General features: G+C 32.9%; 1 protein-coding gene across 4 annotated transcripts in view; it reads left to right on the top strand.

Moving 5' to 3' along the window:
• The first annotated feature begins 574 nt into the window (after nt 1-574).
• The window catches only part of woc (zinc finger protein without children), a 717,317-nt gene continuing 693,366 nt past the window's right edge, over nt 575-24,525 (top strand). For all 4 annotated transcript variants that reach the window (XR_016547396.1, XM_090381483.1, XM_090381482.1 and 1 more), the window contains exon 1: nt 575-795. Coding sequence is in view for 3 of the 4 variants with exons in the window: in XM_090381483.1 (XP_090237609.1) it covers nt 727-795 (69 nt within the window). In the remaining variant the exon portion in view is untranslated. The remainder of the gene's footprint in view (nt 796-24,525) is intronic.

Here is a 24,525-nt window from a genome sequence, read left to right as displayed (position 1 = left end):
CCAATGGTAATTCTGTATTATGGCATAGTAGTATGCAGTTAATAAAATTGCAATCTCTCTATTTGTTATTTATCTTCATTATTTCTGCATTTAATATATTAAAAATAAAACTTTCTAGATAACGGAAAAATCGAAATAAGCATCGTGAATCTCCAAAGGTGCCGCTATTCTGAAAGTCTGTATTTACGGCTTTCAGAAAATAAAAAAAATTATAAATTTTAAAAAATAATAAACAATAAATAAATCGAGAAAAAAAACATAAACGGCTAAAATTAAACTACCGGGCCAATGGCAGCCAGAAAGCCGTGTTCGTTGTTTTTATTTTGATTTCGATTCGTTTAAATCCAGCTGTGCAAGAAGTCGGTGCTTGTATTGCGAAGCGGTAATTACAATACCATTGAGCTCAATGTTTAATTTTTATTTTATCTTAGTTTTGGTCGGTATCACAAAAAATGAAGAAGTATAAAAGCGCCCCCTATTTCCAGTGAAGTTAATCGTTGCGCGCGTATTTTCTGCTTATGTTATAATGTGATGTTTATAAAATAATTTAATATTTCAGTTGTTAAGTTGAGAGTGTCGTTCTTATAAAGTTAAATTTTATAGCACAGACATCGATGATATGAATGAAAATAAATGGGATGAATTTTTATACTTATCAAATTTCAGTATGACTAAATACTGAATTGGCAATAGGGGCAAGCACACTTGTCTGTACTATATAGGAAAATGGCCGAAGCTGTGCAGAAAGGCACAGAAGGGGATAAAATGGATAATTGTGATATTCCATCAGCAGAGGTAGTAAAAGCATCTCCTGAGTACTGAACAGTACTTTTAATTTGATATATGTTTTAATCAAGAATGTTGTTATTTCTGGATTTATGATTTTGCAAGTGTAACATTCTTAATTAAAGTGACAGTTGTTTAATTTTTGTTTTATGTTTAAAAAGTACGTCCCATGTTTGTTTACCATGGCGTTAAAATTACTTTTTTATTTAATTTAATTAATTTTTTTCAAATTAAACATTTATTATTTCGAATTCCAAGAATTGTGTGAAGTTAATCACAGTTGCCACGGCTGCTATACATTGTTGCATGTTTGTTGGCCTAGGGGCATAGGCGTCGAATATTGGTTACATGGAACTCCAGTTTTTGGGGTACCATTAAATTTTTAATGAGCGAGGTTGTTGTAAGTTTTTATTTATTAATTTTTTAATGAAAGGGAAACAAATAACGAAGTAAAAAAAAACAAACTCGGATGAGCATTTTTGAGATATATTAATATTTTAATACGAATTAAGAAATATCGAAGATTCAGAACTATGTACAGCAGTGTTTTTTCCCTCTCTGATTATCACCTTTCAAAAAAAAAGAAAAAAAGAAAAGTACTCGTTGTAGTTACAGTTTTTAGACTTCTTTTTTTGTTGTACTGTTTTCAGTCAGTACATTAAGACCAGTCCATTCTGTACAACTAAGTGTTTAATATTTGTTTTAACATTAAACAACTTAGTTGTATTGTCTAGGAAAAAAAATCGCCTATAGACAATAAACTTGCCATCATACTTACAGTTTATGTTCAAGGGCAGTTCAATAAACAATGATCATAATTTTTCATGAACAAAACTGTACTGTTTGTTATTTCTAGCTGAGCTGCTGAATGTAAGACCGAAACCAAGCTGCATCACATAGCAACTGAAAATGGGTGCTGCTGCAGATTTAGATATTTAGAAGGGTTTGGAAATATAAAAAAATTAAAACCTCTGGGCTAGGAATTTTGTCTTTACAATCTAACTTGCTATTTTCCATATTATTTTTTTTTGCATTTCCATTAAGAGCTACTCACTTTTTTGTTTGTTTATTTATTTGTGGATTTATTTTATTCCCATTAAAAGAGAGAAGTTTATATCCAAGAAACTGTGGTTTTCAATTAAATTAAATATTTTTGAATCTTTTAAATTTTATTGCTAATACCTGATATAGTAATCTGGTTGTTTGATTCTTGAAAAACCTGGAATTTTATTTTAATGAGTAACCAGTTCCTCTGTGGTTGAAAGCAAATTTCTGCATATCATTACTGAAATTTTCAGTTTAAATGTATATATCTTCCTCCTGTGTTTGTATAAACTTAGAACAAGTAAAGATGCATCAGCATTTAGTTTATTCAACCCTTTTAAAGCCTTAAATGCTTCAATTAGATAACCATATTGAAGCCTAAATTCCAGATGCTGCACAGAGCCTCAGTCTTGGTAAAAATACCCTCTTGCTCCTATTAAATCTCTCTACTTTTCTCTTTGCCCTTCCCAAGAGGTCATTATTCTTAATCCTCTGTGGTTTACAGGTATTTGATAGAAGCCATTTTTTAAAATAAACTTTGAGAAATTCAGTTTTTTGTTTGGTGTTTAATACAGGGTGGCCACTGAAAGACTAAATGATATAAAACAAAAATAACTTTTATAAACACGTGTTTTTAATTTTTTATTATTTTATTTGGAAATATAATTAATGGATTTTTTTTAGTATTATGTGTGAAAAACAACATCCCTCAAATGACTACCATTTTCTTGCTCACAAATACAGGCTCTTTCCACAGCATTTTCCATGACCATACACAAGGTTTCAGGTCGTAAACGTCGGATTTCGGCTCGAATGTTCTCCTTAAGTTCATGAATTGTTTGAAGTTTATTTACGTAAATCCATTCTTTCAAGTAGCCCCATAAAAAGAAGTCTGGATCTGTCAAATCAGGTGAACGCGGAGGCCAAACAAATTAAGCATTTTTTGAAATTATTCGTTCACTGAAAATTTCTCGCAGGAGGTCCATTGTCGCCCTGGCAGTGTGCGCAGTAGCTCCATCCTGTTGGAACCATACTTCCTGATTATCTTCGACCGCTAGGTGTAAAAAATTTTCAAGCATTGTCCTATACAGGGCCCTGTTGATTCTTCCTGGCTGACCTTCCTCATTTTCAAAGAAATAGGGGCCGTTAATTCTTTCAGCCATAACACTGCACCAAACAGTGCATTTTTGGGATACAATTGATGCTGATGTAATTCTCTGGGATTCTCAGCACCCCAAAATCTGCAATTTTGTTTGTTGGTGTATCTGTTTAAATGAAAATGGGCCTCATCACTCATTATCAAGTTGTTCAAAAAGTTGTTATTTCTGGCTAGGTGTTGAAATCGAATGGCGTACTGCAGGCGCTGTTGAGTATCTTGGGGTAATAAAGCTTGGACCATTTGGATCTTGTATGGAAATATTTTTAAATCCAGTTTCAGAATCTTCTGAAGCGATGTTCTAGTGATGCCTAGTTGAGCAGAGCGACGGCAGAGGCAGATGGATCCTCAAGGACACTCTGCCGTACAGCTTCCACCGGTGCGTCAGTGCGCACAGCGCACTTAGGACCTCTTCCTGGAAGATCGCCGACTGATCCAGTTCTTTCAAACCGGGTGATTAGGTTCCGAATCATATTATCGCTAGGAGATACTCTTACTTTAAAATGTTGCCGGTATTTTCTTTGAGTTTCAATAATTGATCTTTCACTGGAATAGAAAAACCCAATGAGTTTTACTTGTTGCTGGACATCATACGTAGCCATTTTAATCTCCAAAGGGATCTTCTATAACCTGTAAAAAAAGAAAATAAAAAAGATTGAAAACGAACAAGTTATGACTTTTTCAAACCCTTCAGTCTTTCAGTGGCCACCCTGTAGATGTCAGACAAGCAATAGCATCTGTGTTTCCTTTTACTCAATTCCCCACACAGCATTTGTGACGCCAGTGAGAGCTGTTAAAAATTTGGTTTTTGCAGAAACAAAATGTGAATAGCTGACTGAAACACAGGCTCATGTGGATCTGTGTTTCAATGTAAGGGATGAATGATCTTGAAAATTCTAAGACAGTATCATAAAAACATTGTTATTGATTTCATATTTCATATCTTTTTAATTTCACTTTTTTATATTCCAAATATTTTTATTTTGTTTCATATTTTTTCTGTTTTGCATCTTTTTTTATTTTTATTTCAGTTATACTCCAGATTATAGGTACACCTCCGTACTTTGGCATGAAAGAGAGGAAGAAGGCAGCCGTGGCCAGCAACTGGTTTTTTGCTTGAATCCCTCCCGAAGTCGTATATAAAACATAACCTTTTTTCACTAAACAAAAATTACTACTTGAATACAAAGAAAACTTACCCAATCACAGAACTCGACCAGAAAATCACACCATTCTTCTGCCACACCCTCAACGTGATGACAAGGTGTACCCATAAAATGAAGTATAGCCTTTATTTCATAATTTGTTTGTTTGTAATTGAGTTTTGCACGTCATAGGTAAAAAAATACCATTTTCAATTCAGCAAAAAAAAGCTAAAAATAAATGTTTTACAAATAAAAAGAAAGGCATTTGTCAGATAACATTCAGCATATTTGTTCTGTTTAGGATGTGAGTTGCAGAGTATTTAAATGAGCTTTCCAAACTTTTATGCAGTAACAAAGAGGTTATGTTATTTTTAAAGCAATAGTTAAACTATATCATGAATACTTTCTGCTGGCTAAGTTCCAGTATATTACTGACGATCCCATGAGCTGTTCTAGTAGCTTGCTTACAATGTTCAGAGAACTTAAGTCAGACTGTACAGTTACTTATATCCCACTGTAAAGACTGTACAGTGGGATATAAGTCTTTTTCAACTTATATCCCACCTTGAATTTAGTGCTACCTAAATGACATGTTATGTAACCCCTTGCACTTGTCAACGTTAAAAACGTCATTTTCCATTTTTCAGTCCATCTGGCTAGTTTATGGTCTTTAAGTAGCATACCCTGATTGATGTCATTAACCACTCTGCCTATCTTTGTGTAATCAGCAGCTGTAGACATTAAACTTTAAATTCTTGTATCAACATCATTAATAAATATTAAAAAAAGGGCCTAACATAAATATGAAAAAAAAAAAAAAAAAAGTAAAGGGGCTAACAATGAGCCCTGAATCCTATTCATCACATGTAGATAGATTAGTTCATGAGCAGCAGAGGCCATTTATAATCTGTTTATCTCATACCACTTAACCATCCTTTTATCCATAGTTATTAGTTGCTTCCAATGCCACATTGCTCTAATTTATACAGCATTCTTTATGGGGAACAGTATCAAAAGCTTTACTGAAATTTAAGTGTGATAACAGAATTATTCTTTGTATGCAGTTTCTTTGTGGCAACTTCATAGTAGCTAATCAGATTGGCCAGATATTTTCTCTCTTCTTAACCTTTTCTGAAGTGAGCTCCCTGAACACATCTACGTCCTGAGCAGCAAGTTTTCTGTTACTGCTTGGTGTGCGGAGTGACTTTAATTGTGAAATTTTGAAAATTCATGAAAGTGAGAACTTTTATAAATACTTTTATATATTACTGTATATTCTAGTTTTGCATATTGTGTCAATTACTTCAAAGAATATGCTTATGGATGATTTCCATAAAAATACTGGGGACACATAAGGAAAGTATATTGCAAAAAAAAAAATCTTATTGGAAGGGGATTAAATTGTGAAAGATCATTCAAAATAGTAATATACAATTTATAATTTAAATTTGATATGCACTAACTATTACATTCATCAGCCAGAATAATAAAATTTGAAATTTTATTATTCTGGCTATGTGGAATAATGAAGATTAGAGCAGTGGTTTTCAACCTTTTTTTAATAACGGCACCCCTAAGTAATTTATTTTATTTTGTGGCGGCACCCCTACTCAATTTTCTGCCTGTTAGATCCGATTCTCTCTCTGTATCTGTGTGTGTGTATATATATATATGTATATATATGTATATATAATAATGAAAAATATATATGTTATACGATATTTATTACAATAATATAATTATAAACATTACATTTCATAATACAAATTATGTATATACAGTATATAATTTTATTCTTTATCTAGAGGTACTAAGTAAACATCAATTATAGATTACCACAAAATTAAAAAGATACTGTACACCTTTTTATAATGAAATAAACATATAAATTAAAAAATAATAAGTTTAAGTAACTTAAACCCAAATTATGTGGCAAACCTGGAATATTGTTGCGACACCCCGGTTGAAAACCATTGGATTAGAGAATACCCTTGGCTCCATGTTATTTATGTAATTTTAAATGGTTTATTGAGTTCCTGAAGTAGACCAAAAGTCAGATTTATTTCCTGCTGAAAGGCAAGTCCACTGTACTAAATAATATTGCATCCTTATCAATGTTTGGGATTTAGCTTTGGTTATCATTATCAAGACTATCTTGATAATGGATATCCAAAAGTGGACTTGGAGGAAACCTATTACCAGCTCAACTTTATCTTAATACTAGATATCCAAAAGCAAATTTGGAGGAACCTTGTGTTAATTGCTGATAATGGATAACCAAAGTTAATTTAAAGACAACATTTGTGCCTTTTAACTCTAAGCATGTGCCTTCCACTTTAAAGGCAACTGCATGCCTGCTAGAGGGTTACCTTCCAGCCGGCACATCGATATATTTGGTATATTAAAAAAAAAAATTTAATTTAAATAACTGTTAGAATCACATAAGTGTGAGTTTTAATGTTCCTCCAGTAAGGCGCCTCCGTAGCCAGGTGAAAAGGAGCAGCAGTGCATAGCACACGCTTATTGATTAGACCGGGGTTCGAGCCTGTCACTACCTAATACGGAGGATGTGGAAAGGTTAGGGAATGACCACCGCATATTCGGAGCAATATGGCCTTAGTTGCTAATGCTCATAAAATATAACAACAACAGTTCCTCCAGTGTGATATTCACTTTCAATCTCCAACTAACATTTAGAGCAAGTGGATGGGTGAAATAAGGGTTTTTTTTTGGCTGATGCTATATAAGCTTGCTTTCTTGCCTCATGTGCCTTTGCTAATGCTATTTTTTAATCGGAATAGTTTAGTCATAAGAGAATTATTTGCCTCACTGTATATGTTAAAAAGCATCTTTGCTGTTTTGATGGAGGTTTTGATTTTCTCCTTTTTTTTGGGCCACTTAACCTGATTTTTGGCTGTACGGTTTTTTTTTTTTTTGATAACAAGACTGTTGTTTCTAATGATGTTTTTTGATCTTATTATACACTTTAAAGCTTACTCTATCAGAATTGAGAATAAATTGTGTGTTTAAAAACTGATTTGGTGAAGTTGACCACCAAGCAACCCCCCCCCACTAGACAGTTAATTCTATATAATTGGTGTATAACATTACAGTAAAATTTTAAATGATTTTTTTAACACTCTGAAGGTTAACTTATAATGGAATATACAATAATTTGTTTTATATCTTAACTTGGTTGCCCATGTATTAAACAAAATTATTTCAAAAATAAAATGAGAATAATAAAATAAACTTAGAAAAACTGACTTTAAAAATTAAAAAAATAAATAAAAATTCAAAAAATCATTGACAACAAAAAATTTTAAATTCAGCATCACTTATGTTTTTATGTAATACCATTTTATCTTTTTACTGTCATTTAATTCAATTTTATCAACTTCTGGATCTGAATTCCAGAGAATTTTGACTTCTGTAAGCCAAAATTGATAACAGTGGCTAACAGGCATGATTTTTCTCTGATTTTAAGATTTGTTTTTATGCAGACATCTGTTAATCATCAGTCATTAATTATCATTAATTAATCTGTTAGGTGAGAGATGGCAGCACTGACTGAAAGATTTCAAGATAATATGAATTATCTTGAATCAGACACATTATTTGAAATGTAATTGAAACAACCTTTAAAAACATATATACTTATTCTTCAGAGCCCGCGCACAAAAAAGCATATATGTATATACTTCATACACATATGTATATATATATTTTTATGAATCAACAGGGCTTACCTTTGTTTTTGATATAGGAAGCTTCTTTTCCAACTCTCCTTGTCCAACTCGCTACTAATTCATGGGAAAGGTGATATCAATTTTGCAAGACATTGTCATAAAGTTTGATTTTGGAGGTCTAAACTGGCTAATGATTAAGGGTCGATTTTTTCTTTTTGGTGCTGTGGCGGGAATTTTGAGTTAAATTTAGGGGTCTAATAATTGGATATGGGGTGGGGGTTATTCTCTACATAAGTCGGACTAGAACTTTTCGGGGTGTCATGTTCACAGGAAGACAGCTACTCACAATTAATCCGAAACTTTTGTCTTATGTTGTAGTGTTTATTCTTCACGCATGCGTATAAGTGACCAATCGTCGGACAATAGGAATGGCCTACGGATATTGATTGAAGTTGCATGTAGTTTCATCTACAATAGGAATGGCCTACGGATATTGATTGAAGTTGCATGTAGTTTCATCTACATGCAACTTCAATCAATATCCGTAGGCCATTCCTATTGTCCGACGATTGGTCACTTAAACGCATGCGTGAAGAATAAACACTACAACATAAGACAAAAGTTTCGGATTAATTGTGAGTAGCTGTCTTCCTGTGAACATGACACCCCGAAAAGTTCTAGTCCGACTTAAGGAATGTAGAGAATAACCTCCACCCCCACCCCATATCCAATTATTAGACCCCTAAATTTAACTCAAAATTCCCGCCACAGCACCAAAAAGAAAAAATCGACCCTTAATTATTAGCCAGTTTAGACCTCCAAAATCAAACTTTATGACAATGTCTTGCAAAATTGATATCACCTTCCCCATGAATTAGTAGCGAGTTGGACAAGGAGAGTTGAAAAGAAGCTTCCTATATCAAAAACAAAGGTAAGCCCTGTTGATTCATAATAATATAATAGAATATAGGAAATATCGAGCACTTAATAGCTCTCTAGTATCAAGTATATGTATGTATGTACTCTAGAAAATGGTTTAGAAATCTATGTATGATTGCATTGCAGCTCCATTCCTCTTGATGATCTTGCATAAGTTTTTAATTGTTGACTTCATTATTTATTTGACACAGAAGTCAGACTTACAGGTCTGTAATTACTCACTTTGCTATGCGTGTTAATAGGAGAGACATTTGTGGAACTATTATTTCTGGCATTCTTCAAATTTTAGTGCTGCATTTCATAATAATAAGCTAATGTTTGTATTGAGTGAGTATTTGTAGAAACTTCCTTTCTTTGTAGGAAGTGCTCCAGTTTTCTGTGATTCAGGTGGTCAGTCGTGTGTGTACTGATGTGCTTGCAAAAATAACTTTGAATGAGGCTGTTTACTGTTGGATCAAATATATAAACTCAGACTAATACTGGTATTTTTTTAGCACGGTTAAAACACTTCTACTGAGGCGCCTCCGTAGCCAGGTGGGAAGGAGCAGCAGCAGTGCGTAGCACACGCTTATTGATTAGACTGGGGTTCGAGCCCGTCACCACCAAATACGGAGAATGCAGAAAGGTCAGGGAATGACCACCGCATTTCCCGGAGCAATATGGCCTTAGTTGCTAATGCTCTTTAAAACCAAATAACAAACAAACAAACACTTCTACTGTGTTGTTTTTTCCCTTATTTCCTGTACATTTGAAATATCATATTTCATTATTAAGCATTAATAAATTCATATTTTGTTTGCATTTTCGATACCTTTCAAGTTTTGATGCTATTCAGTATAATATTAATTTAGATTAATACAATGAAGTATATCTGCCTGGCAAAATTTTTTACTTTATTATTTATTTATTTATTTTTTAAACATTAATTTAGCCTGAGCACATTACATCCCATTATTTTCTTACCTGTATTTTACTACATCTTTCTATATTTTTTCCCCAGTATTTTCCTACATCTTAATATGTTTTCCTATATATTTGGATACTGTGTTCCGTTTGTTATTTTTAATCATAAGAGTGGGTATAAACAATGTTAATGTTGTTGGTTTAGTTATAACTCTAGTTTTCTGAATCACAGTTTATTTTTTTAATATTTTTTAGGTTTATTCGTATCCATTCATATTTTATGAAAGCTATTAAAGGAATAGCATTTTCCTGGCATCGTTTTTTTTTTTTTTTGTGATACCTGCATTTCTATGTGAGTGGGTAAACTTTCAGCAGTGGTATCTTGTAGTTGGGTATTTTACTATTGCACATTTTCGTTGGTTCAGTTTGACTAGTAGTTGTGCCTCGTAATCTGTTAGGTGAGAGATGGCAGCACTGACTGAAAGATTTCAAGATAATTCATATTATCTTGAATCAGACACATTATTTGAAATGTAATTGAAACAACCTTTAAAAACATATATATACTCTCCCTTATTGATGTCAATTGTTAATCATCCTTAATCAGCACACTGCTGAATGAAACCCTGTTTATTTCTAAGTGTATCTTTTTTTAAGTATGAATGGATGTATTTTTTGGTTGGGTTTTATGTTCACATAATTTCTGTGTATTTGTTTGAATGTGATATCTATGAGTTTCTGTCCAATGTTATCGTAGGATTTTATCTTGTATATATTATGTAAACAAATACATTAGGTAAGTGTATGAGTAGGTGCTGACCTGTCAGGTGTAGTGACAATGGAAAAAATTATTAAAAAGTGCCTGAAAAATAAAAGCAGATTTAAATAAAATAAATGAAAATATACAAATAGTACTTAATGCTATAGATCCTACGATTTTAACTATGTCATCAAGGGCCGGCAGCTAAAATCAAAGGAAATACAGCAAAAAGCAAGACCTCTGTTTCTATTATGATATTTATGTAGCAGAAAAAAAAAAAGTGAGCAGACATAAAATCAAAGCCAACTCGACAGAGACCAAAAAGAAAAGGAATAAAAAACAAAAATAATATTTATTTATTTGTTTTGTTTTTTATTCCTTTTCTTTTTGGTCTCTGTCGTGTTGGCCATTTACTAATAATGTTCCCCTCCATATCGGATGACAGCTATACCATTTTCATTTTATTAGTATTTTGTTGTACTAATTTTACTTTACTGTTACCTCACTTTATATTGGCTTGGCAATTCAGCCCATAATTTACTTAATTCATCATAACCTCTAGGACAGGGGTTATGATGAACATGTAACTGTGGCTTTTTAACTTATAGCCCACATGTACGAGCGATGTATTTCTGCGAGCAAATATTTTCGAACATGAACTATATTAAAAAGAAATCAAGTCTCTCAGCATGTTTAAAGATGAAAATTATGGCATACTTGCCTGATGTTGAGAGACTCGCCCAAGAAGTTCAGTAGCAAAAGGCAAATTAATTCGTACCTAATTGGATGTTTATTACGTTTTTTCAGTATTAATAAATAATATTTCAAAAAATATATTTTTTTAATAAAACACCTTCCCACTCTATTCCATTTCTTAAAAATTCCATGTTGATTCTTCCTTTCATGAACATTTTGACTCCCTTTTAAAAGGGACTATTAAAGTGAAATCAATAAGTAAATCATATCACAAAATAAGGGAAAATAGCATACAGAATACTGTTTACTTACTAAATGTTTCAATTTGGTTTTAAACATTGCAACAATGATTTCTTTTTATTCAGCTGGAGCACTGCTATTTGCTTAATGCATTTTTTAATATTGCTGGCAATTATTTTTTTAAGATGTTGTTATAACAAGATGAAGAATGTACTGAATGTTGATGGTAATTTTTCAGTTATTATAACATTAATAATATTATAGCTTTCATTATATATTTACATAATATCTTATAGCAGAGGTGATGCAACTGCTTCTGAGCCAAAAAAGAAAAGAGAAAATTACGTAGAAAATAAATAATATTGCACCAGAGCTTGTGTTGTAACCCTAATTATGTATGATTTTTGGTTATGTGGCTATTTGTTTCTCGTATCTGTTTTAATAAACCATGCAGTCATTTTTGAAAACAAATCATTTTCTTTTTCACTCTTTAATAATTGTATAAAATTACTTTTTGGATTGTCTTTTTCATCCTTTATAATTTCATTTAGGATATGTACACTCTCAGAAAAAAGAAATTCGTAGAAACAGATAGTGAAACATTTCATAATGCAAAAACAAGGTAAACAAATGTAATCTAGCAGATAGTCAGACAATAAAACTGTCAGACTAAATCATACAGTTGCAGGGAATTTGTTTATTATATTGAGAATCTGTTTATTAATGTGCTATATTTGGTTTAGTACATACTTTATGTATGTTTCTAACAAATCAGTTAATTTAGGCACATTGCATATTCAGTGCTTTATGTACAAGAGGTGAAATGACAAAATTAGCAGAATTCATTCATATTCCTTTCATTTAATTTTTTTTGGTATGTCCTGTTTATACTCTGGCATGACTCACAATTATCATTAACTGTATACAGGGTGATTCAGGAGGAAAGGTCAACACTTTGGGAATGATGGCAGCTGCCATTTTGAGTAAAAAAGGTTCATATAAATGTGTCTGATTCTGAATGGTTACAAAGCTGAATGATGGTTTGATTTTAAAAATGTTATGGAGTTTAATTCTAAAAAAAAAATAATAAGAATAAGCAGACCCTTTTTTGTTTTCTGATTTCACTCTAATAAAATTTATCAATATTTTATGTCAACAATGGGTGCATGATTTTTTGAAGAGTTTCAAATGCTAGATTTAAAATTTCAAATTGCTTATTTATGTAATTAATACAAAGTGGTTGATGAATGAAAAAGATCATTCTTGCAAAGCCTAATAATGCAGCCATTGTTCAGCTGATTTAAGCTCTGTATTAAGGAGCAGTAACTAGTTCAATGTAAAGGTTAAAATTATGAAAAAAACTACATTTTAAATCTTACATGACATGCCACAAGGGAATTCAATTGCAAATGTGCTTCAGTACGTGGCTGAGGCATCTTTAACACTGAAATAATTGCATCGTCATAAAACATTGGCTGCACTTGTTCTGACAGACCTTGAGGTAAAAGTGACAAAAAAAAAAAAAAAAAAAAAAACAGCCATGACCAAAAAATCTGCTAAACTCAGGTGAATCAGCAAAACAGTATCCTTATTATTAGCCAGTTGCTTTACTATCATCAGTTTTCATCGGTCCCATTACGGGACAACTGACTCCAGACAACATTTGCTCTCTTTGACTAAGGCAGTAAAAGAGATCAGAGGTGTTTTAAATTGGCTGTGGTGATTAATTGAAGGGGATTAAGATCATATGTCTGGTAGACATAATTTTTGTTTAAAATTTGTTTAAATTTAATTTCTGTAATTTTTTAAAATTTTATTTCAGTAATTTTGTGAAATTAATTTCAATAGTATTCAGTATTTTGTAAATTTAATTCTTAACTTTTCTAAAGCATTTCTGCTAAGATTAAATTCTTTCTAGTAACTTCTGTAGCTTAATTTTAATTTCACTAGTGGATAAAGTTTTGATTTTTTTTCCTTCTATATAATACTTTGTTAATTTAAAAATTACATAATTTTTATTGTAAATTTAAATTTTGTAATCTTTCTTAAGTTCAAATTTTACCTAAATAATGCTTGTTAAAAGATCCACTTTCATCTTCCAAGGGCATCATGAGTTTACAGAAATGTCTGCAGGTATTTCTCGTGTGAATCATGAGTTTGTAACCTGTATAGGCTGTGGTATGTATTCTTAAGGTTGATCTAATGATTCTTTTCTATGCACCTGTGTAAGGAGTATACTGATCTCAAATTAAAACTTGGTACATTACTAGAAGAATTTGAGTCACTGAAGTAACAAGTGCTTCCCTAGAAACAAATGAAACTGGGAGCTTGTCAGGGACTCAAGTATCTTTTGACTGCCAAGTGATACACCTGATTCATATCACAGAACAGAATACAGGCATACCTCGAATAACGAATAGGATGCGTTCCACGAAATTACTTCGTTAAGCGAAACTTCGTTTTCAGAGGTAAAAATACTATGGCCAGAATAGGGATACGTTCTTACGTAAAGAAAATGAAAAGCTTTTTTTTCGGACAAAGAAAAGTTTTATTAAATAAACAGTCAACTTACATACAAAGTGAAATCACATTTTAAAATACGACTCTAAAGTTGATTGTTTATGCTCTTTTTCTCTTTCATTTAACAATTGCCTATACGGAGTTATTGCATTTAACACTGATCGCTTAACAATAAAACTTCTTCCTAAATCAGGATCATTTTCACTAAAAAAATTTAAAACGTTTTCAATGTCATTTAAGCACCTTTTTAAATCTTTGGTTGTTAACATTTTTCGGCAGGAACTTTAACTTCGTCTTCATTGCTAACAAGGTTTTCTAAATCTTCCACTGAAAAACCATTATCTTCTGCATTCAATAAATTTCTAACATCCTCTTCATCGACATTTTCGAAACCTATTGATTGAGCCATCTGGATAACTTCATTTCCAATTTCTTGGATGTTATTTTCTTCTTCTAGTACAACTTCTGGCCATATTTTGCGCCAAACTCCATTTAAGCATTTCTTAGTGACTTCTTTCCAAGAACTATCAATGTTTTCAATTGCGTTTTTAATGGTGTAGTTTTTCCAAAAAGTTTTAACTGTCATTTCCTCTTTATCCTCTAGTTCAGTTAAATTGCTTAATGTTCGACGCAGATAATAAGCTTTAAATGATGCTATTACTCCCTGATCCAATGGTTGAATCAGGGAAGTTGTGTTTGCTGGAAGAAACACAACTTTGACAGGAATGCATGTGTCCAACGTGTTAAGATCAGTAGGATGTCCCGGAGCATTGTCTAACAACAAAAGAGCTTTTTCTTCAAAGTTGTTTTTTTGACAATACCGTTTTACTTCAGGACAAAAGTGGTTAACAAACCAATCAGCAAATAACTCCTTGGTAACCCACGCTTTTCTATTTGCTTTCCATATTACAGGTAAATTCATTTTTATGTTACCTTTTAACGCCCTCGGATTTTCTGAATGGTAAACTAATAACAATTTTAATTTATAATCGCCAGAGGCATTTGATCCAAAGAGTAACTATAAACGGTCTTTGGCTGCTTTGAACCCAGCAGCTGATTTTTCTTCAATAGAAATGAAGCTTTTTGTTGGTGCCGTTTCCAGAACAAACTGCTTTCGTCAACATTGAACACCAAATTTGGAAAATTTTCACGTTCAATTATTTCCTTTAGTTTTTCTGGAAACTTATTTGCAGCTTCTCCTGTTAATTTTAAACTATGAATCCTGGCCCGTTTTTTAAATTTCTCGAACCAACCACGAGAAGCCCCAAAGGTTTCCGTAATTTCTTCAGTTTGTTTAGATTTCAGGTGATTAAACTGGAATATATTTTTTTTATGTTAAATGGGGCTTGAAATTGCGGACTTCGTTATATCGAAGCTTCGTTATCAGAGGTAACGTTAACCGAGGTATGCCTGTATTACCCTGATTGAAGGAGATTTAGTTTTATTGGGAGACTCTGTTGTCAGGGAAACATGTGACATTTTTTGTAATAAAGATTGGTGGATCAGAAGCAGGGTGTGTTTGCCAGGAGAAACAATTGACATTACCAATAGATTGTCAAATTTTAAGGGAGTGAAGAGAGCATTATTATTCATGTCAGGACTAATGACATTAAATGAACATGATCTGATGATTTGTTGGATGATTATAGGACCATGCTGAAAAAATTCCGCAAGTTAAATCAGAATGGAACAGGCGGATCGCCTAGTCCATGAAGGAAGATAAGATAAGTTAAATCAGAATGTGTATGTACCTGCAATTCTGCCCAGACATGATAGGAGGGATTATATGCTGAAAGCCTTTTGGATTAACTCAAGACTTGAGGGACTCCACACCCTTGCAGAGTCCCTCAAGACTTGAGGGACTCCGCAAGGGTGTGGGGGGGGGATTTTTATTAGCATGGCCTGCATTTGTAAGTAGAAGAGATCTGTTTAGTACAGACTGTATTCATTTGAACAAAGGGAGTGCAACGGTTTTTTTGCAAGTATCTGAGGATACTTTAAGGGTTTAGGGGAACTTATGGTTTGTGGGGGAAAAAGGGTAATATAGCATGCATTTATCTGATGATATGGGTCAGGGTGACAAAAATCAGAATGCTTGCACACATCTCAAGGATTCTTGTTTTTTGCTACAACGGCCAATGTTGACAAGATGTTCTGAGGGTGGTAGCATTTCAAATGAGCAGGAAGCCAGAGGAAACAAGTCAAAATAATTTCAAGGAGTGTGCTAGGATGGTGGTGAATTGTAGAAGAATACTTAGTCTTAACTGTGTTTACAGTAATGCCAGGAGCATTATCAATACTAGAGTATATTTAAGAAAGATAGGGAAGATATAAGGGGTGGTGGTGGGATCATGCTTCTTATCAAGAGCAGTGCCCAAGTGCAAAAAGAGATTTTGCTGAGTCAGAATTTAAACTTGCTAGCATAGAATCTCTATGGCATGAGTTAGTTGGAAGCAAAGGTATGATGAGAGTGGGAGTAATCTACAGACCAGAGGATTGTTTAGAGTATAATGAGTTTCTACATGGAGGTGGATTAAGCAAGTAAGCGTGACTTCAATCTTCCCCTAGTTGATTGGAATAAGTGGGAGCAAAGCTGTTTTTTTTTTTATAATGAAAATCAGACTCAAAGATGTTAGAACTGGGTCAGGCTGAAGAAAAAATGCCCATCGAGAAATCGGAACTTTAGGATCTGATACATGCATATGGGGCCTTAACTTTAGGGCCTCACTTTAGGGCTCATAAGCGGTTCCATATGTGGTTCCATATGTTCTTATATCCCATACAAACTACTTTATATTGCAAACATGATAACTTTATATAAACTTTATATTGCAAACATGATAACTTTATATAAACTTTATATTGCAAACATGATAACTTTATATAAACTTTATATCACAAACTTAAACAGAACAATTACTTATATTTCCTTTATTATAACTCAAATTAACAAATACAATTGATATAAAAGCAAAAAAATAAATAATTCTCTGTTTTTTATTAAATAAACCAGGTACAAAAAACAAAATAGGTACTTTACAGGTCAAATTTCTTACCCCATGTTCGTGCATAAATGTGATTTTATCATTTTTAATATTGAAAATATACATTCCATGCCACTTGTGCTGATGACAGTGTAAATATATATTTATATGCCCTATATAAATTAGAGTATGTGGAAATATGCATATTGTATCATCTAATAACTTTAAATATGTAATGAATGCAACTTTTGCATGAATTATCCCTGTTGTTAAGATACAATTCAGTTTTTTTTTTTTAATTTCTAAATTTTGATAATTTTGACTAAAGTGAATCAATTAATCCCACAGTTCTATATTGTTAACATTAATATTTTGTGATATAGATATAGAAATATATCATGTGATATAGAAATTATGTAGATTTCTTGAATCAAGAAGAAAAAATCCTAATTTTATTTGTTCCAAATCTTAACTCAATACTCATTATTGCATTATTAATTATAATTTTGCAAATTTCTACCTCTTGCTTCTTATAAGGATCTAGTATAAGGTAGTCCTGAGTGACTTCCCCAGGCATTCTTTTCCCTCTTCTGTGCCTAACAGCAGGGTAGTATATTTCAATTTCATTGAGCGATTCAAGGTCTCTTAGATATTTAATAAATTCATCTGTTCGTTGTTTCACTTTTTCAAAATTTTTGAAGATATTTATTATTACAGTATGGTAAGATTGCAACTGTAAATAATTAGATGCTAGTGTTAAACTTTCAAATACACTGGTGTTCAAAGAAAGTGCATCACCTAAGAAGTTCACATTTCTAACCCTTTTTCGCGATGGTATGTTACATTAATGACTAGCATTATATTTATTAATAGTTAAGGCAAAGCTAAGTAATATTTGACATGCTCTCAAAATATTCCAAAATGAGCATTTGAAACCTTTATAGAACAGTTTTGGTAAACACGACAATTATGGCTGAAATGTTATCAGAAGCCCCCAGTTTGCTTCAGTTTGTCATTTTAAATGGAAAGCAAAATGAAAAGTTCACCAGGTGCAAACTAATATTTAGTTTAACTGCCCCTGGCCGAGATGACAGCAGCACACCATCGAGGCATTGACAAGATCAATTTCTGAAGATAATCAACTGATAGTTTGTGGTTCCAAACATGAATTATGGCTTCCTGAAGTTCATGAAGGGTCTTTGGTTTCTTTCTGGCAACTGCAGATTCCACACGATGCCAGCAGTTCTCTATAGGATTCAGGTCCGGGCTGTTTCCTGGCCAGAATTGTAATGGACCGTTCTTCCAACCATTTTTTCACCTGTAACAAATGTAAACATTATTGTCGAACCTCTAATGCAGAAATGAAGCTAAAGTAACTACAGAAGTGCCTACTTACACTTTCCGCCTGATGACAAGGAGCAGAGTCGTCCTGAAAGATGCAGTTACTTGGCAGGTTGAAATGGTCTCTAATGGTTGGCAGCAATTTGCCTTCCAATATAGCCAGGTATTCATTGGCATTTACGGAACCTTTTATAAACTGCAGGTGACCTACTCCGTGATACAAAATGCATCCCCATATCATTTGGCTGGTACGGAATTTCACTGTAGACACCATATAGTCTGGATGGTATTCTTTACCATGTCTACGGCAAATCGTTTGTCTCCAGTCAGAGCCATGCAAGTTGAATTTCTTCTCATCCAAGAAAATAACTGACTTCCACTGCTCGGGAGGTCCATTTGACAAGCTCCTTACACCAAATTAATTGGGCTTTTTTGTGTGAGGAGTGGCTTCTTCTTAGGGCGGCAGGCTACAAGTCCATTTTTGGAGAGGTGTCTTCTGACTGTTACTCATTTGCTACCACTCCGCTCTGTTCTTCCCATTCTCTTTTCAGCTGAGATGAAGAAACTTTACGGTTTTTAAGGCATAAGCGCTTCAAAACCTGGTCCTGTTTTAGCGTAGAGACTCGTTTGCATCCAGTTGCTTTTTTCCTACCAGCATTCTTGAGTTTGGAAAGAAACCTACTCACTGTCGACTGATTATAAAACATTCTATAAGCAATATGATGGGAAGAACATCCTTCCTCATGTAAAGCAACAATAGCACTCTTTCTTCTTGGCGTCAACTGCACTTAACTCACCATCCTGACACATGCAAGGAATCACTGCAACTCTTGGAGAGCATGCTTATATAGTTGAAAGTAACAGCTGATGCAATATTATGTCATCACCTACACATGTCAATCTTATCTGATGCAATCTGTAAGAAATATTGCCATATACTTACGTTATTCGGACGGCAATTACAATTGTAATGGGGGATGCACTTTCTTTGAATACCAGTGTAATTGCAATAAAGTAAAGGAAAGCAACATGGTTTCATATTTTTATATGAAACTGTTTTTATATTGAATATAAAATATTCAATATTTGTAAAAATGAAGATTCTTATTTTTGTCAAAATCGTTACTATTCGATGTTTTGAATACTTCTAGAACTGTGGAATAAATCTAATTTTTTTTATTTTGAAAACAATGAAATAAAGTACAAATTGCCTTACTTTTGCTCCACCATCTTTTCTCAGCAATCTTTTTAAGTCTTTTTTTCTTTATTACCTTTTTAATGCAGTTTTCTCAAATAGAAAATCTTTTATAGGATTCAGAAAAAAAGCATGCTATTTTATTAATTAACCTGAAATATGATTTTATTTTTACAAATTGTGTACTATCACATACAACTATATTTAAAATATGTGCATATCACTATGTATATATGGCATTTGATGACATTTCCTTTATGTGAACTTGAAGGAATTACACTAATAAAGTTTTCTTCTGGTTCATTATTTTGGGCTTTAATATCTCTTTGGTTTCTTTTTTTTTTTTTTTAGTTATGAAACTACAAGTAGAAGTACATTCATTTGTATTGGCCTGACATTTGCAGTACCATCAGAAGTACAGCCAACTGTTTTTTTCATGAAGGTCATGTTTTTTTAAGACATTTTGTAAATCCTAATTTTTAAAGCTACACCTGTTAATTTTTGTATATTTAAAATAGTTAGTAGACATGCTTTTTACTTTTCCTTCACTATCTACATATGTGATTATAGTCGAGACTTCTCCATTACACTAGTATTTTGTTTACTATCTATTTGTGCACTAAAAATACTAGCCTTTCTTACATCAGCAATATGATTTTGTATTTCCTTACAGATAATTGATGTTATTTTATTAATAGTATTTTTACTCAGAAAGGTTACCAGTTTACCTCTGTCTCTACTTTCAGCACTTTCTTATTTGAGATTTTTCAGTTATTTTTTCTAGATAACTTTAAGTAACTCATCATATTTAGCTATAAGTGAAAACAACTATAAAAATTTTCCTTTATTCCTTATTTCGGTGTCATTTAGAAGATAAGTGACTTCATTCTTTCCTCTATAACTTATTCCTTGTTTCACAATAAAGTAAATTTTATCTCTCAGTCTTAATAGAGTTAGCATTAGCATTAGCATTAGTAGAGGCATTTGATGCAAGAAAGCAAGCTTATGCAGCATCAGCCAGAGTTAATCTATTATTCTTTACTTCATCTTAGTTTAGGTCCTTTAAATCTTTGTTAATGAAATTTTATATATTATGATGTGTTTTGGTCCGAAAATAAAAATCTCAGCATATGACCATTAGAATTTTCTTGCTACTTTGCTCTATCTTAAACTACCTTAAAGTTATCGAAACCAGTCACAAAATTTGTTCGCCTGGAATAGTTGTACACCATACATACATATGCTACAAAATACTTTGTTTAAATCAACAGAATATGATCACGATTGTCATGATATTTTATTATTATTAGGCATATGTCGAAAATACAATTTAATTTCAGTGAAAGGAAATTTTTAATTTTAAAAATTTCTCTGGTTTGGTTGTACAGTATGATATAAACATCAATTTTTCAGTTTGTGATTAATTAGGATTTGGTGGGATAAACTTATTTAACACAACATAATAAGTGTCATTGGTTTCACTGTTAATTTCACTTTTCTTGTTCTTTTCTAAAATTTTGTGTTTTTCAGATTTCTCTAAATTATCTTCTTCAACAATTTTGTCATTATGTTGTTTTTCATGATACGTTTTTTGGCTATCCTCTGTATCTTTTCTTATATTATTATTTTTGGTATTTTCTTCATATTCATTACATTCTTTCTTACATTATATTACACTAATAAAGTTTTCTTCTGGTTTATTATTTTTGGCTTGAATATTTCTTTTATTGGTTTCATTTTTTTTTAGTTATGAAACTACAACTGGGAGGAGAAGTACATTCATTTACAATGATGTTAGTTTTTTTAATAAAAAATAATTAGGAGTGAGTTGCCTTGCTGTTTCAGCAACCATTTCTAGTAATTTTTTCATGGCCTTATTTAACTTGTCTCGCTTCTTCATCTTTTCTAATTTCTTGGCATTCCTCAGTCATCTAAAGGAAAATAAAATATATGCTAATTCTGTATTTATATTATTATTAATACATGATTAATTTTAATACCTTTCATTAGTATAATAAAAGAATCTGGATTGACATGCCAATTCTGACACAATAGTGATGCTTTTAATTTTATTAAATATTCTGACAGTACACAATAATAAATATTTGAAATGCAGGATACAAGGACAGATTGCTTAAGCTATATGCATTCCTTTAATAATTTTATAAGTAAATGTGTAAGGATATGTTTATTAGTTATTAATGTATTTGCAAATTATTGTATGTTAAATAATTCACTTTCAGTAGTTATATTCTCTAAACTTTAATTTCAATAGTTATATTCTCTAAACATTAATTTTAGGTACTTAAATTGTTTCGAGCTCCACTAGTTCACAAAAAAAAGGTAACACAACCACATCACTACATTACGTTTTAGTCTTGCAGAACTGAAAGCAATATGTCTGAGCTTTGAGCAGATATACATCTTGGCTGTTGCAAGTAACACTATTATCATTATCACACAACATTTTCTTTGCAGAGCATGAAAATTCAAAGTCATAAACAAAATAATAACTTATGTATATGAATGAAATATATAGAATAATTTTACATGAATATTTAATTTGATCAGAATAGCTCAAAGTAAGTTCTCTTGGGGTCCAAGAGGACATGAGATACTGAGAAATTTCTGAGTATCTCATCTGTCCTGATTAGAATCTGTGGTACTTAGTACTATGCATGTGTTGAAGGTTGAGAAGATGAAAGAACGTACTTGTTGACATTAGATTTGAATTTCTGTAGGTTGTAATTTTTGGTAGATACATGTGAAGGGAGATTGTTCCAGAAAATGGAGGTTGAAGGAATAAATGAGGAAGAAGAAAAGTTGGTTCTGTGGGTTTGAAGTTGGACAATAGAAGGATGCTGACTGATTGTGGCTTTTATTTGGACTGGTTTGGAAGAGAGTGGAAGAATTATAGAAGCCAATTCAGAAGAACAATGCCAATGGGAGTATCTATAGAAAAGGCATGCAGCAGATACAGAACATCTATGAGACAAGAGAGTGGACCTATTTTGAAAGAGATGGGTCATTAATTAACCTAACCTCCCTCTTTGGCATGGAGTCTACTGAGGGAGGTTATGGGGTTACTACCCCGGTGTGGGAATAGTATTCCATAGCTCTTTAGAAGAAAAGTAATGCCGAGAGCTGAAGAGAAAACCCAGTTTTTTATATGCAGAGGAAGCAATATTTGTGATATGCTTATGTCAAAAGAGATTAAAAGTCAGGGTAATCCCTAATAGATATGTGATCTTATCTAGAAATCTGAGTGTTGTTAAAGATAAGCATAGGAGCAAAAGAATCTTTTTTGTGAGATATAAGACGGCTGATTTTAGAACAGTTTAAATTAACTAAGTTATCTTTGCCCCAATGGAGAATTACCTGGAAATCAGCATTTAAGGAACTGGCAGCGAATATTTCAGAAGTTGAAGCTGTGTGTGTGTGTGTGTGTGTGTGTGTGTGTGTGTGTGTGTGTGTGTGTGTGTGTGTGCAGGGTAAGGTTTCTCAAACTGGAAGGTGGGATACAGCATGCTATCATCAGCAAAACTATGGATAGGGTTTCCAATCAGTGGAAGAGTCAAAACGAGATAGTACTATTGTTAGTTCAGCCAAGGATAAAGCTGACTTGCTTGCATCCCATTTTTCTTCCAACTCATGTATTAATGATCTTGGTAAAACACCTCCCGCCATTCCCAACATGCTCTATTCAATGCCTCCTGTGGTCTTCTGTCAAAAGGATGTCAGAAGGATTTTGACGAATCTTGATGCTAAGAAAGCTCCAGGTCCTGATGGTATTTCTCCACTTGTTCTCAAAACCTGTGCTCCTGAATTTACTCCTGTTCTTTGCCGCCTTTTTTCACTTTCTTATTCCAAAGGTGTTTTTCCTTCTGCTTGGAAATTTGCTCATATCCAGCCAGTTCCTAAAAAGGGTGACAAATCCCTCCCATCCAATTATCATCCCATTTCAATTATTTCTACTCTTTCTAAAGTAATGGAGAAATCAATTAACCACCAACTCTTAAACTGCCTAGAAATTTTCCTTCTGATCAATGATTGCCAGTATGGATTTCGTCAGTGTCGATCCACTGGTGATATTCTGGCTTATGTTACCCATATCATTGGAAAAGTTCGGTGAAACACGAGCAGTTGCTCTTGCCATCTCAAAGGCTTTTGATTGTGTTTGGCATAAAGGTCTTCTAAACAAGCTTCCATCTTATGGTTTGCCAACTGTTTTTTGTAATTGGTTATTTAGTTTTCTCTCTGATCGCTCACTGAGGGTGATGACAGATGGCTCTGTCTTCTAACTTCTCCACTAAAGCTGGTGTCCTCCAAAGTTCAGTTCTTTCCCCCACTCTTTTCCTCTTGTATATTAAATGACCTTTTTCCATTGACTGGAAATCCTATCCATAGTTTTGCCAATGATAGCACATTGCATTCCACTTTCCATTTTGAAAAACCTTGCATTGCTCAATCAGCTTCAACTTCTCAAATATCTGCTACCAATTCCTTAAATGCTGATCTCCAGGGAGACAAAGACAATTTAGTTGATTTCAATCTGTCTAAAACTCAGTCCTGTCTTATATCTCACAGAAAGGATTCTTCTGCTGCTCTGCTTATCTTTGGTGCCATTCTGATTTCTAGGCAAGATTTTATATCTCTTTTGGGGATTACCCTGACTTCTAATCTCTCTTGGCATAGGCATATTACAAATATTGCTTCCGCTGCATCTAAAAAACTGGGTTTTCTCTTTCACTCTTGGCGTTACTTTTCTTCCAAACAGCTGTTAACACTGTACAAATCGCAAATCCACCCTACCATGGAATATTGTTCCTACATCTGGTGCGGTGCCCCCTCTCATTATTTACTTGGCTGAAATCCAAGTAAATAATGACTCATCTCTAACTGAGTCTCTCCACTCTCTGTCTCTTAGACATACTGTTTCTACTGCATGCCTTTTCTACATATACTTCCATGGGCACTGTTCTTCTGAATTGGCTTCTATAATTCCCACTCTCTCTTTCAAAACAGTCCGAACACGTGCCACCACCAGCCAATATCCATTTACTGTCCAACTTTAAACTCACAGAACCAACTTTTCATCATCCTTGTTTATTCATTCAACTGCCATTT

The sequence above is a fragment of the Mastigoproctus giganteus genome, chromosome 9, assembly GCF_048544385.1.
Source record: "Mastigoproctus giganteus isolate SK-2022 chromosome 9, ASM4854438v1, whole genome shotgun sequence".
Classification (NCBI taxonomy): domain Eukaryota; kingdom Metazoa; phylum Arthropoda; class Arachnida; order Uropygi; family Thelyphonidae; genus Mastigoproctus; species Mastigoproctus giganteus.
The sequence above is the reverse complement of the archived record's forward strand: the minus strand, read 5'-3'. Positions and strand labels throughout refer to the sequence as shown.